Here is a 13282-nt window from a genome sequence, read left to right as displayed (position 1 = left end):
AGTTTGGGGACTGCAACCATGATGAAAACAATTTTGGTAAAAACGCTCAGCACAGTGGAGATTTCGAGTAGGGAGGGGGCACAAACTGAAAATGCCTAAAACAAAATCTCTTGAGATTACGCGTGGCTTGCTGGAAATCTCACAGAAAAGATTAAGAAGTGTCAGGATTCTGAATACACATGACGTCCAGGCTGGAGGTCATGTGTATTCATTATCAGGACACTTGTGTATGTGGCTGCGCATCGTTCTAGTAAGAACACTCTGTGCTGTGTAAATGAATGGAGAGGAGTGCATGATGCTGATTGGTCACTGATTCGTCAGCATCATACACGTCTATTCACAGCACCCAGTTAGTAAAACAAGTAAACACGCCCAGTTAAAAACACAATACACGCCCAGTTGGACATACGAAAAAAAAACCACGCCCAGTTGGACATACGAAAAAAAAACCACGCCCAGTTGGACATACGAAAAAAAACACGCCCAGTGGTCCATTTCAAAGCTCATTTGCATATATATATATAAAATAGCTCATAACTTGGCCAAAAATGAACGTTTAAAAAAAAACAACAAAACGTTACTGTTATCTACATTGTTGCGCCGATCACATGCAATAGGAGATAGGGATTTGAGAATCTGGTGACAGGGCCTCTTTAAAGAAAATTCTGTCTGCCTACAGCCACCACTAGGGGGAGCTTATGAGTTTACTGAAGACATTTATTTAATTAGTATAAATCTGTCTTCAGTAAGCTTCTTCTAGTGGCAGTCTGACAGTTAAACCATTGAACATTTTTTCCCAAAGTTGGAAATATCGGTAGCGATTCTGCCAAAATTGCAGTCATATCCCTAAATGTTCATACACTTGCCGGAAGATGTAGCATAATGCAGTCAGATTCCCTCCTGGGATGACGTTGCAGGCCATGTGACCGCTGCAGCCTGTGATTGGCTGCAGCGGTCACAAGGGTTGAAACATCATCCCAGGAAGCCAGCCTGGAGAAGCAGGAAACTGAGTAATAACTTTAATTTCTTGCGATTTTTGTGGGGGCATCGCTGTGATTCTGCCACAAACGCCACAACACACACCACTTTGATACAGGTTTAAGCACCCCATTGAATTCAATGGTGAAAACCCGCAAGAGAAGAGCTGCGGTTCCACAGCATTAATTGACATGCTGCGGTTGAGAAAACGGCATCGGAGGTCAACTTGTTTTTTTTCCGCAGTGTGGGGACAAGATTTGTTAAAATCTCACCCACTCTGCTGTTACTGTAATACGCTGTGGATTTTACGTAATTACTCCGTTGCGGGAAATCCGCAGTGTTTACGCGGTGTGTTCATACCCTTAAAGGTTTTTTTCCCCACTAATAACATTTAACACCTATTCACAGGATCGATTATAAATGTACAATCGCAGCTCCATTCAAACTCCTCCTCAATGCGATCAGGAGGAGGCTCAAGACCCCGATTCGAGCGACAGGTAGGGGGCTCAGGGTGGGGCAGCCAGCAACCATACATTTAATGGCTACACTGTGGATAGGTGATAAACGTTCTTAGTGGGGAACGCCTGTATTAACATAGAATCCAGAGGATTTAGTATAGGCTTTATAAAAAAAAATGTAAAAAAAAAATCAACACTTTTTAATGGCAAAGTAAAAACAATAAGTAAATCCTATTCATTACAATTAATCAACACAAAGCCATTGAATAACTAAGTTATTCACCCCTTACTAGAACAGAACTTTTTTTTCAGTGGTTCACCGTGGCCTTGTATTATACGGAGTTCTGGTTTTGTTTTTTTGTAGGCAGGGGATACATATACAAAAGTATATTTTTGGGGTGGTAATAAAAAAAATAAATTAAAAAAAAGTATTTTTGGAAAAATGTTATGCCGTTCACACTAAATAAGCAGTTAAATTAATTGTTTTATTGCAGTCGTAGGGAAACCAAAAAAAAAAAAGGTGTACATTTGTTGTATTGGTGGAGTAGAGGAAATAAAATCTAGGAGATGAGGCACAAACCGTTGCATGGCACATAAATCATTTGCTTTATGTAACATAACATTTGAATAACAAACTTTATATGATATTAAAAAAAAAATGCATATAATATATTTTGTAACTCCATTAAGGGATTATTATGAGTGACCTTTACTTGGAGTTTATAATGTATCGGCATACTGTACATCTATAGGTCTCTGCATTACGACACAGGCTGTTTAGTGTGCCCTGTCCCTGGGGTCCTTTCTATATTGGGTTGTACAATCCCATCACCAGGCATTACAGTGAGCGGTCAGACAGCCAGGACACCTCTGCAGTGCTCACTGTAAAATAAGGTCCCCTTAATGAGGCGTATTGGTGGTCATTAATAAGAAATGGATGGCACAACGTTTAATCTGTATAACGTAGGACATCCTTAAGAGTGGTCATACAAAGCGGGCACCAAGAGGCCTCGGACACAAAATAAGTTTATTTTGCTTGAGCCAAACAGTGCGGACCGCAAGTATTTTAGACTGTGGTGAGTGGGATTTTATCAAATCCTATTCACACAATACAGATGAAATTCACATGGTGTTGCGGTTGCGGTTTTGTTGGTTTTCCCCATTGACTTAACACACAGTCCCTATGCAAATTGACAGGACTTAAAGGGGTGGTAAAGGATTAGTGAAACCTGGCTACTTTCTTCCAGAAACAACACCACACCTGTCCGCAGGTTGTGTGAGGCATTACAGCTCACTCCTACTTACTGCAATAGAGCTAAGCTGCAATACCAGACACAACCCATTGGGGAAGAAAGCAGACATATTTTTCTAACCCTTTACAACCCATTTAAACAGGTCGGCAAAGAACAATGGGAATAATGTCTACATTTGTATAACTTATAGAGGCTCAACCCCACAGAATCAAGGCTGTGACTCCAGCCAGAGCGGCTACAAAAATGGCTGGCTTAAAGGGGGTGAATATTTAGGCACATAGTTATTGTGTTTAATAATTGTAATTCGAGATAGAGAGAACAAATCTTTACAAGTAAAATGACAACAGTCTTCGTAAATCCACTGTAAACAGCCACAGAGGTGAATACTTTAGAGGCAGTGTCTATTGTACGAACAGTTCCACTGAATCATATGCACCATAAATATAGCAACTTATGATTATTCATCATTTTATTATAAAAAAAAAAAATTAACCAAAGAAATAAGACAAACGACAAAAAGTTACTATACTGTACATAAAAATAAAATGTTTTGCACTTTGAATGTGTATCAAAATACATTTAGTATCAGGCCCAATACTGGATGGTGCGGCCATATCACACCGTTGTCCATCGGTCCTTCAGTGCTGTGTCGCTTTCCAACAATCTCTCAAAATATTCACATATATAACATGTCCGGAGGAGTTCCTTCTATCTGGTGAAGGAACGGACGTGACGTCCTCTGTTGCCATTTCCTCCAAGGAATTTTCCACGTGAAGCATTTCCACCGCCTGCAACATTAGTCCAGGATGGTCCAAGACCACCACCACGGCCCCTGGTAACTCTCTCACGAGGGTTTGGACGGTATCCTAATCAAGAAATAGAACATTGTTCAGTGTGATCAAGTAAAAATACGATGCTGAAGTTATGAAAAGCCTAAACCTGCTGCCATAACAGAGTATGGGGGAAATTTTGGAAGACCTCTGTGCAATGAACATAAGGGTATGTTCACACGGCTTATTTTCAGCCATTTTTCGGACCGTAAAACGCCCCGAAAAACGGCTGGAAATATGGAAGCTGAACGCCTCCAAACATCTGCCCATTGATTTAAAAAAAACAAAAAAACAAAACAAAATGGGAAAAACTGCATTTCGTCCCAACGGGGCGTTGTTTTCAAACGGCCGCGTATAAAAGACACCACGAAAAAAGAAGTGAATGTCACTTCTTGAGCCGATTTTGGAGCGGTTTTTCATTGGGTCAACAGAAAAACAGCTCCAAAAACGTCCATAAAAAAATGCATCAAAAAAACGTTTCATGCTTAAAAAACGGCTGAAAATCAGAGGCGGTTTCACCCCGTATTTTACAGCCGTTTTTTGTTTAGCGTGTGAACATAGCCTTACTCGTTTATTGTCCAGGTAAACCACTGAAATGCAAGAGGTAGGAATATGGGCAAATGTTGTAACCACACTGATGATCGAGAAGACATGGGAAATTATGGGGGGGGGGGGCTGAGATAGTGGGGACAGGGGTGGTGTGGCCACAGATGCTTGGTTTGGAGGTTGGCATGCACCGCACAGATGAGTAGGTTGTCCACATGAAAACTTTTGGCCGCATGTGGAGCAAGCAGTGTGTGACATAAGGTACATGTTGGGAGGATTCTCCTCTCGTGTCTAATTTGGCAGTATGAGAGTCATCGCATTCCACTGTAGAGAATGGGGAAAGCTGGTGACGGAATCCACTCAAAAACTGCATGATGGCCAGGCTAATAATCGCTCCATGAAAATGGTGTAATGGCCACCTGAGGTTATCTAGGTTTTGCTCGTTATATGTCTCCTACTGTAATTACTCTGACTCAGAGTCTAGAAAATGGGCCAGAGGGGAAAAACCAAAAAAGTGTGCCTAAAGACAGAGCCTACACAAATTCAGAGTGTTTTGAGCGATCCCAGCGCCACCAGCAGCAGCGCCTAACACGGGGGAGAAATGGATCCGTCCCTTCCTGCAGTTGTGATTGGATGCCAGCAGTTACATCGCAGCTGTGCACCAATTGCTGGAGGGGACCAGAATTCGGGGACCACCCATAGTTCACACATGTAATAGTGCACGTGTATATTAATATTCCTAGTGTGGACTGAGTGAATGTATTCATATATGTATGACCCTGCGCACCGTCATTGCAACCAGGACGGAAACACCCATTGCTAGCATTGCAGGCTGTATTCAAAGAATTGGAAAACGATGCACGATAGAAACAAGGTTCATCATACAAAGCTGGGCTGTGCTCACATCATCTCTGTAGTGTACGTCCAACATTTACGCTGATGTACCCACAGACTTCAATAGCAAAACGTGGCAATAGAACGATCATACGTTTGCCCGGAATACTTTATTTTATTTTTTTTAACGGTGTTAAGAGTGGTCAACTGCATTTTTTTTTTTTTTAAATGAGTTATTGGCAAGCTTATGCCACTGTACAGGGATACAGTTACATAGGTCTGGGACATAGGTTTGGTAGCCCACGTCAAAAGTGCATGCAGAGTCTACGCCCCAAACATGATGTGAACAGAGCCTTAGTCATTCCATGACTAAATATCTTTATTTATAGGGTTTAGAACCCCTTTAGTCTGGTCTGGAGATGGAACAATAAGTATCAGCTTTGCTATTGGTAATCTTTGCTACATATTAGCCATTACAAGTACTGTGGTTACTAACCTGCAGAGCTCTGCCTAAGAGAAGGCAGAGGTCCCCGATCAAAGTTACTTTGAGCACCTCTGCTCTCCACATACGTTCCTCTTGGAGTGGGCTGAGCAGTCCAGTTTAGGACACGAACACCTTCACGACGATTGTAGTTAACTGAATGTAACAAAATAAAATATAGAAAAGTTGGGCCAGAATAATATATTGCACATTTAGTGTACATGGATGGGCAGGATCTCTCGCCGAAGACTACCGAGCATGCCCATTTGGGGTTTGGGCTTAAGTGGGTTACATAGCAACGTTATTTTAGCTAGTCTTTGCCCAGAAGCATTTTGTGACTATGTGGCCCTGGCATGTGATAGGGGCAACCACCCTTTAGTTCACATTTTTACAGGTGCGTTACAGGGAAGCTGCTCCTCGATCCGTGGTCACCATTATAGAACAGGAGGAGTGGAGCAGATTAATATATAGTTTTCTAGATTTAGTATAACTTATGTCCCTGCTCATTCTGGGCTAAAAAGACTCCAGTGGGCCGTTCTGATCAGTGATTAACAGCTCTCTCTGTATGCACGCTCGCAGGGAAGGCTGTCAATCACTGAATAGGACCGCCCACTGGACTCCTAAGACCAGAATGAGCAGGGACATCAAGTCAATAAATTACAAGTTAAACTGAATGTTTTCTGACAAAACTATATCTCAATCTGTTCAGCTCCTCCTGGTCTATAACATGTTGCCCACAGATAGGACTCCATGTTTAATGTGTCAGGTTCACTTTAAGGTCACTCTTGTGTGATTGTAAATCATTCCATTGGCTATAGGGTTGCATTTCCCTGTGATCCACTGTCACAGCGTATCCACATCCCTATTGTAAATCCACATTGAAATAATTAGTAAACTGAGTTTATTGGATGGGTAAGTAGTTGTAACCCACCTTTAGGAGCAGGAGGAGTAAAGAATCTGCTCTGGCTATGAAATAACCCTCTGCCACCACGGTTTCCTGGAAATCCACCACGAGATGTAATCTTCTGGGCAAGTTTTGGTGGTCTCTTGGGTGGAAGGATTCCAACTTGAGGAACAACTTCTTTGCGCTCAGCAGCCACAAAGTCATCCACATGCATGGAAGGCGGGCGGCTTGTGTTCTGCTTCCTTTGTCTAAAGAGATCGTGGGGGCGCATTCCCTGTCCAAATCCTCCTCTGCCCCTCCCGCGTGGCAGAGGCACAAAGTGGGCTCTTTTGGCTGGTTCAATGTATTCTGACTTTCCACTAGGACAGGAAAGAAGGACTGCAAATTAGTCACCCATTAAAAAACCAGTTCCCACCAGCTCATCTTACATCCTCAACACGTAACCTTCATGTATAAGCAACTTACGCCATTGCCAGCTGAATCCTTTACTGCTCCGGAATTGAACCTAAAACCCACCTTGTGATAAACGTCTCATGTTTGTGTTTTCCCAGTTTGAAACCTTTGGAGGTTTTTGTCCGTCCCGGTGATGACGGCTCCAACAAGAAGGATCTTTCCAGTTCTGCTTTTAAGTCAAAATCACTGCAGCATTTGGCAGAAAGGTCAATTAAATCAACTTTTACCTAAAATTAAAACAGACGTCGTATTAAGGGAAGTGAGAGCGCAGCTAGAACATTCCAGGTCCATTACATGTGATTAGATTTACATTAAAAGGTAAGTTTTATACCAAGTCTAAATCAACATCTGCTTCTTCAGGCTGAAACGGTGAAAATGAAAAAGTCTTCAGCTGCTCGTCCATCACATCTGCTAGAACGTACACAGTCCTACAAAAGAAGAGAGAGGGGAGATGATGCCATGTGGAAATCTTACCCGAACCACTGACCGCAAGACAAAGTAATCACAAACCGGTGCCAGCTGTTATGGTGTTGCCCATCTGATCCCTTAAGTTGGCCACAAATGTTAGATCGCCAACACATCCAACTACTACATTAACCCTTTCGCTTTTTGACAGACAAATAAAACCTGAATTATAAAAATCTCCTACCCATAAGTTTTCTGGAAGTGGACACCTAACACATTGTGAAAACGCCACTGAGCACTTTACACTTCTCGGTGCCTTCATGCAATTTTGCATCAAAGGATGTTATTTTGTAAAAATGCATGAAAAATCATTGTTTGTGGCTAAAACTCTGACCCAGGGAGAGCCTGAAATGCAGAACAAATCCTAAAAATAAAATTTCAAGATGTGCATATGTTTACATCAACATATCACAAAATTACCAGAACCGAAGAGACCAAAAATCTCTGCGATCCATATGGTGGTAACATCTGGGTCATTGAGCCAATACGTGGCCTGATTCCACTTTACTGAACTAAAAAAAAATGTCCCCCCTAAATGTGAAAAAGCACATATCATCTATGGTTTGGTAAGGGGGTAATAACATGAAGAAAAAAGTATCTACCCCTGGAGTCACTGAAGGCTGTACAGGGAGAGATGATAGTCAGGCCCCATGCACATGACCATAGAATTCATCCGTAATTACAGATCCATTCATTTCTATGGCCGACGGACACCTTCACATATATTTACGGGAAGGTGTCCGGGCCCTAGAAACCTTCCAGAAAAAAATAGGACGTGTCCTGTTTTTTTATTTTATGGACCGTTCTCCCGGACTTTATAATGGGAGCTCAGTGCGCTAATACGGATGACTATCCACAGCCGTCCGTGCCCGTAATCCTGGACCGGGTGCATGGGGCCTAACAGAGCTTCCTGATATCACTTGCAGCTTTCTCCTTCACTTACAGACGCGGAACAAGATAGTAAAAAACTTTCAATCCGGCCCCCCATCTTCAAACGAGGGTTGCGCCCCCAGATACTGCACCTAGAGCTTTGTGTCTGTCATTATTTCAAATCTTATAAATCTTTAATTTGATAGCAAGATCAACGCCATTTTCTCTACGCATCCCTCACGTCTGAGCTACAGAACCCTTTGTTAAAGCAACATTGGTCTGCCTGGCCTTAAACTCCTCACCTGTTGTTGAATAGGTTTTGCAGGGAGTCTCCTGCTGGCAGCACCGGGTCCACATCCTGCTCACTCATTGGTATGGGCTCTTTTGCAGTTTCAAGTATCTGCCGGAATCCAGCAACATTGTCCAGTAAAGACTCCAGACTGTCATCTTCTTTGGACTGCTCCTAGAGAACACAGAAATCGCCACAATCAGCATCTTTAACATGGAAAAACCTTGTCAGGGATGTAACAAAATCCCAAACTTACCAGAACGATCTTCTCCAGGTCCAGGAGCAGGTTCTGTGCAGGCTCGTCCTTGTTCAGCAGCAGTTGCTTCATCTCCCCACAGCTGAGACCAAGAGTCTTTGAATGGTGAGCGCCGTCCACTTCCATCATTACTCCGTCATCTCCGCATGTCTGCGCAAAGAGAGCAAAAGGGTTAACCCAGTGCACCAAACGTTCCACCAATTCCATTCATTATTTATGCAGCCATTTAAAAAAGGATCGGTCATCAAAATGATGTGTGGACCAATCATGTTATATAGAACGGTTTTTTTAATCCTCTTCTCATTGAATTGAGGGACACAGCACCATGGGTATAGGGCCTTGCTACTAGGAGGCTGACACTAGGAAAAGAGTGTTGACCCTGCCCAGGCAGGCCATACATCCCACAGACATTAGACTATTTAGTTTGTACAGAAGTGGTAGGAGAATGATATAAAATACATCCATGGTCTCAGGAAAACAACAATGAAACAAGCAGAACAAAAAAGCTTATAGGGCCCCGTAAAACGAAAAAGGCCAAAAATCGCATCCCCCAATGAATTAAACAAGAAAATTACGGTGAGTACAAAATCCAACACTCATTAATGTAATTGGAGCACATAGAACCATGGTATGTACTAAAGCAGACCCAGGGGGTGGGCAAAAGAAGGAATCTGCCATGTGACCTGCCAAACACACAGCAGATTGGAGTAACTAGCAACCCAGGCAGGAATCAGAGGAAGCCCACGTATGAATTTGATAGAACGTCATAAAGGTATGAAGCGAAGCCCAAGTAGGAGCCTGCAACCCTGAGAGACTGGCATGATGCCGTACGTCCCAGGATGCACCCAGCCCTAGTGGAATGGGTGGTAACCTGAAAGGTAGAAAACTTACCCTTGGACCGGTTTTCAGAATCACAGACCTGAGCCAACAAGCAATAGTAGCCTTGGAAGTCGCCAAGCGCTTGCGCAGCCCATAAGGAATCCGTTTTAGCAGGGTAGATCTCACCACATCCACAATGAAGCGGGTGCTCCCTTGTGTAGGACAGAGGGAAGGGGAAACAATGTCCTCATTGTTGTGAACGGCAGAGACCACCTTCGCTACAAAGGAAAGGGAGGAACACTACCTAATCCCTGTGGCTTACGAGGACGGGAGACTAAGGCTGCAGTCACATGTGGCAGATTTTTTGCAGGAATTTCTGCAACTAAAAATTAGTTCCATTCATCTGAACGGAACTTGCAGAAACCCATGAATATTCTGCAGAAACAGCCACATTCAGATGATCGGAAACCGATTTTCAGATGCAGAAATTTCTGAAAAAAATATGCCACGTGTGAAAAGAGCGAACAGCCTGGAAAAAAAAAAACAGGGGCTCGACCTGGGGCTTGAGGAAGGGTTGACAGAAAGAACAGACTTGGCAAAACAATCAGACTTTTTTGTACCCGGTCGAAACCACCTCTTGAAACCGGGCATCCATGTGAGCAAGCTAGATCGCCTGATAGGAAAGAAGCCCCTCCCCCTCCCCACTTGAAGAGAAGGCTTGAGTGGGCAAACTTCTTCAGACAGAAGATGTTTTGGAAGTGGAGAGATTCTGGGGTTCAGGGCGGCCATGCCAGAAGGGCTAAGCCGTGAAGGATGGAGCTCCAGAGTCTGGGGGGCATCTGGGCTTCTCTTATTTCTGAAAAGAGAAGTTACCAAAGGAACAAAATCTCAGAATGTTGGGAAGGCTGTTCGCATGGAGGATGGTTCTGAGGCAGGAGGAAACTCTTGCTGCCAGTGGCCACCAAAATAATTCCATCCAGACGCCTGTCACAAAAGCACATCTAGATAGTCAATCCAATTATTCGTTAAGAGAATCGCTAAGGTACACGGCTGCGGACAGCAGCGAGGTGGTGCTCTTAGACAGTCGTGACATAAGCAGATCCACTGAAGGAGAGACCGTCCATTTGGTGACCAAATCCTTCTGAAACAGGATATTAGTTTATTTGGATACAGCTAAGTGTCTGTCGGGGTGATTCCATTCCTAAGAAAGGAGTTCCCCAAACTCGCTGTGGTTTGGAAAAACAAGAGGCTGGTGATGGTGGAAAAACAATTCTCCCCAGAGGGGATGGGGGGGGGGGGGGGGGGGGAGTGATACTTAACTTGTAAGGTTTCTCTGACAGCTCATATCAATCCTTGCGTAGCAGCTGCCATTTTAGTGTCTTGTTCTGACAATTAAGAGTCCGATGATTCCGGAGAGGAGACAGTGACAGACTGCGACTGCAGGGATGTAACTTCTCCAGCACTGGTACTAACAGGGGACGCCAGCAATGAACCCAAAGAAAAGCGGTCTCTGTCCCTGGAGCTTCTGGGCCTCTGACCTGGCCTTCCACAAGGAAGAGAATACACTGGGGAGAATTTAGGGGAACATTGATTCCAGCCGCTATTTGGGATGGCAGGCGTTCTAGGGACTGCTCTATATAGTCTGGAGGAATCTGGAAAGGTCCCCTATCAGGGGGGCCACATCCTAGGCGGGTGCGTTGTACTCGTCATTCTGGGTTGCAGACACTGGGAGAATAGCGAGGCAGAATGGCTACAAGGTAATTTTTTATTTCAGCGACCACAAATTCCCACCATCACAGGGGCCAGTTGTCGGTTGGAGTCTTCCCAGGAGGAAGTTATATTACCAGTGAAAAAGAGACCGGGACTAGGCAAATATCAGTTGGAGGGGAACCCACCTGTAGGGATAAAATAGTCCCCTAGGAAAAAAATTGACTAGCTTACCAGACCTCTGGTGCGGTGTACAGCCAAATAGCCGGACTGCAGAGACGAAGGTCTCCTCGGGAGCAAGCTAAAGCAAAACTAACCGGCCCGAGGATGGCGCTGACAAAACAATGCCGCCTCACTGAAAGCCCACGGTGAGAAGATAACAAGCGCCGTCCTCAGCAGCCAGCACAGCGATAGGACAGGGATCACACATGAAACCATGAGAGGACTGCGGCCTAGTCCTCCAGGGACTAAATTAATGAGGCCCTGCTGGCGTAGAAACGGCAAAAAAAAGTTGCAGCGTGCTGATAAACTATAGAGCCCAGGACACGGTGGTGGAACGAAGGGTACTCAACATGAGCATAAGAGGGAGCTCTAGTAGGGCACACCATATAATTACCCTCAGAAGGCTTTGGGTGTGTGCAGGGTCACTTCTTCGGTAACCCCTCACATACAGGGGGGGTTTCCGGCATGCCACCTGCAGAAGTAGAAGGGGTTAGGTGACCGTAGGGGGAGAGGGCAGCGGATTGCCTGGTTTCCTGGCACCTTCAAAGGGTTGACAAGGCTGGCAATCCAGGCTGACCACCACCCTGAAGCCATAAGGAAGGAAGGGAAGGAAGAAAAAAAAAAAAGGTAGTAGACCTGAGAAACGGAATAGTCCATTGTCTGTGTGCAGGGTATGTCCTGTAGTAGTTGTCTCCAACCTGCAGCTGTCAGGGGTTTCTGGGAGTTGTAGTTTTGCTGGAGAGCAACTACTACCATCAAAATGGCTACTCATGGATATTAGAGGCTATGCTCTAGTCTAGTCCTCTTATAATACATCATTCACCAGCCTCCTCTATATGCAGACAGCTGACTGGTCTGTCGTGTGATGTCAGAGCCTCTGATGAGCAACTGTGAATGTGATTGATTAAAGTCCTCACAAAAAAAACAACAGGCTCCACCCTGCAGGCTCATTCACACACAGACAATCCACTAAATAAATTTTCCCGAAAACAGCAAAAGACACTCAAAGGAATAGCGCCAATAGAATATATTAACAATGGCCACATGGCGGTTGAAAATCATGTGAGTTACAGGGAAAATATCCCAAGAGACAAGTTGCATAGCCTGGTTCTGTTTAATAGAAGTTGAATGCTGCGTGATTTTCATGCAATCGCCATGTAGTGAATATATAAATCCTGAGATGTAATATTTAAGAGATCCCTTAATCCAACATCAATGAGAGCAGCAACAGCTCAGAATAGGAAATAGACTTGTTTTTTTTAAGTGGAAGTCTTACAATCAGAAGCAAGTGCCAGAATAAGGGGCTCATTTCCAGATTTAAGGAATATTACTGCATTTGTATAGGGACAGGATAAAGCATCTTCATTTGGGTTTCAAGAGTCCTTGATAAGAGAAGGTCCAGGACAGAGGATGGGAATATTAAGTGTCTACTACCATAGCTTCTCATATTCATGCAGGTTCACATCCCCCATCCCCAAAACCGCTTTCTTTCAGTTTTGCTATAGACAGCCACTCAATGTCCAGAGTTCTCATCTGGTAGACAACGTTTACTTGCCATTGGATCAGAATTCAGGATCTGTCGCATGAAATCCAAGAACGATGAGGCCAATTCCCCGGTGTCCTTTCCAAACCCACACACTATTCTCTTCAGGAGCAGGAGGAGGGCATTGTTGCGTTTCCTGATGGAGCTAAAGAAACAAAAAAAAAACACATAGAAAAGTCTATAACAGGCAGACAGGGACAGATCTGTGAGCGGCTCTTACAATACGGAACGTAGTGATTTCAGAGACTGTGATATGTATGAACTCGGCACATCTTGAACTTTTTTTTAGTATATTTGAGGATTTTCTTGAGTCACACTTTTAGCAACTAACATGAATATTTTATGAATCTTTTGATGCAAAATTGCATGGAGTC

General features: G+C 43.9%; 1 protein-coding gene across 5 annotated transcripts in view; it reads right to left on the bottom strand.

The window, feature by feature from the left end:
• Positions 1-1902: 1902 nt before the first annotated feature.
• The window catches only part of VIRMA (vir like m6A methyltransferase associated), a 35553-nt gene continuing 24173 nt past the window's right edge, over positions 1903-13282 (bottom strand). For all 5 annotated transcript variants that reach the window (XM_075825907.1, XM_075825911.1, XM_075825908.1 and 2 more), the window contains 8 exons: positions 12921-13053; positions 8618-8767; positions 8375-8535; positions 7069-7165; positions 6801-6964; positions 6312-6643; positions 5396-5536; positions 1903-3555 (listed from right to left, as the gene is read on the bottom strand). In XM_075825907.1, coding sequence (XP_075682022.1) covers positions 3398-3555; positions 5396-5536; positions 6312-6643; positions 6801-6964; positions 7069-7165; positions 8375-8535; positions 8618-8767; positions 12921-13053 — 1336 coding nt within the window. In that variant the 3' untranslated portion in view covers positions 1903-3397. The remainder of the gene's footprint in view (positions 3556-5395; positions 5537-6311; positions 6644-6800; positions 6965-7068; positions 7166-8374; positions 8536-8617; positions 8768-12920; positions 13054-13282) is intronic.

The sequence above is a fragment of the Rhinoderma darwinii genome, chromosome 5, assembly GCF_050947455.1.
Source record: "Rhinoderma darwinii isolate aRhiDar2 chromosome 5, aRhiDar2.hap1, whole genome shotgun sequence".
Lineage (NCBI taxonomy): Eukaryota > Metazoa > Chordata > Amphibia > Anura > Rhinodermatidae > Rhinoderma > Rhinoderma darwinii.
The sequence above is the reverse complement of the archived record's forward strand: the minus strand, read 5'-3'. Positions and strand labels throughout refer to the sequence as shown.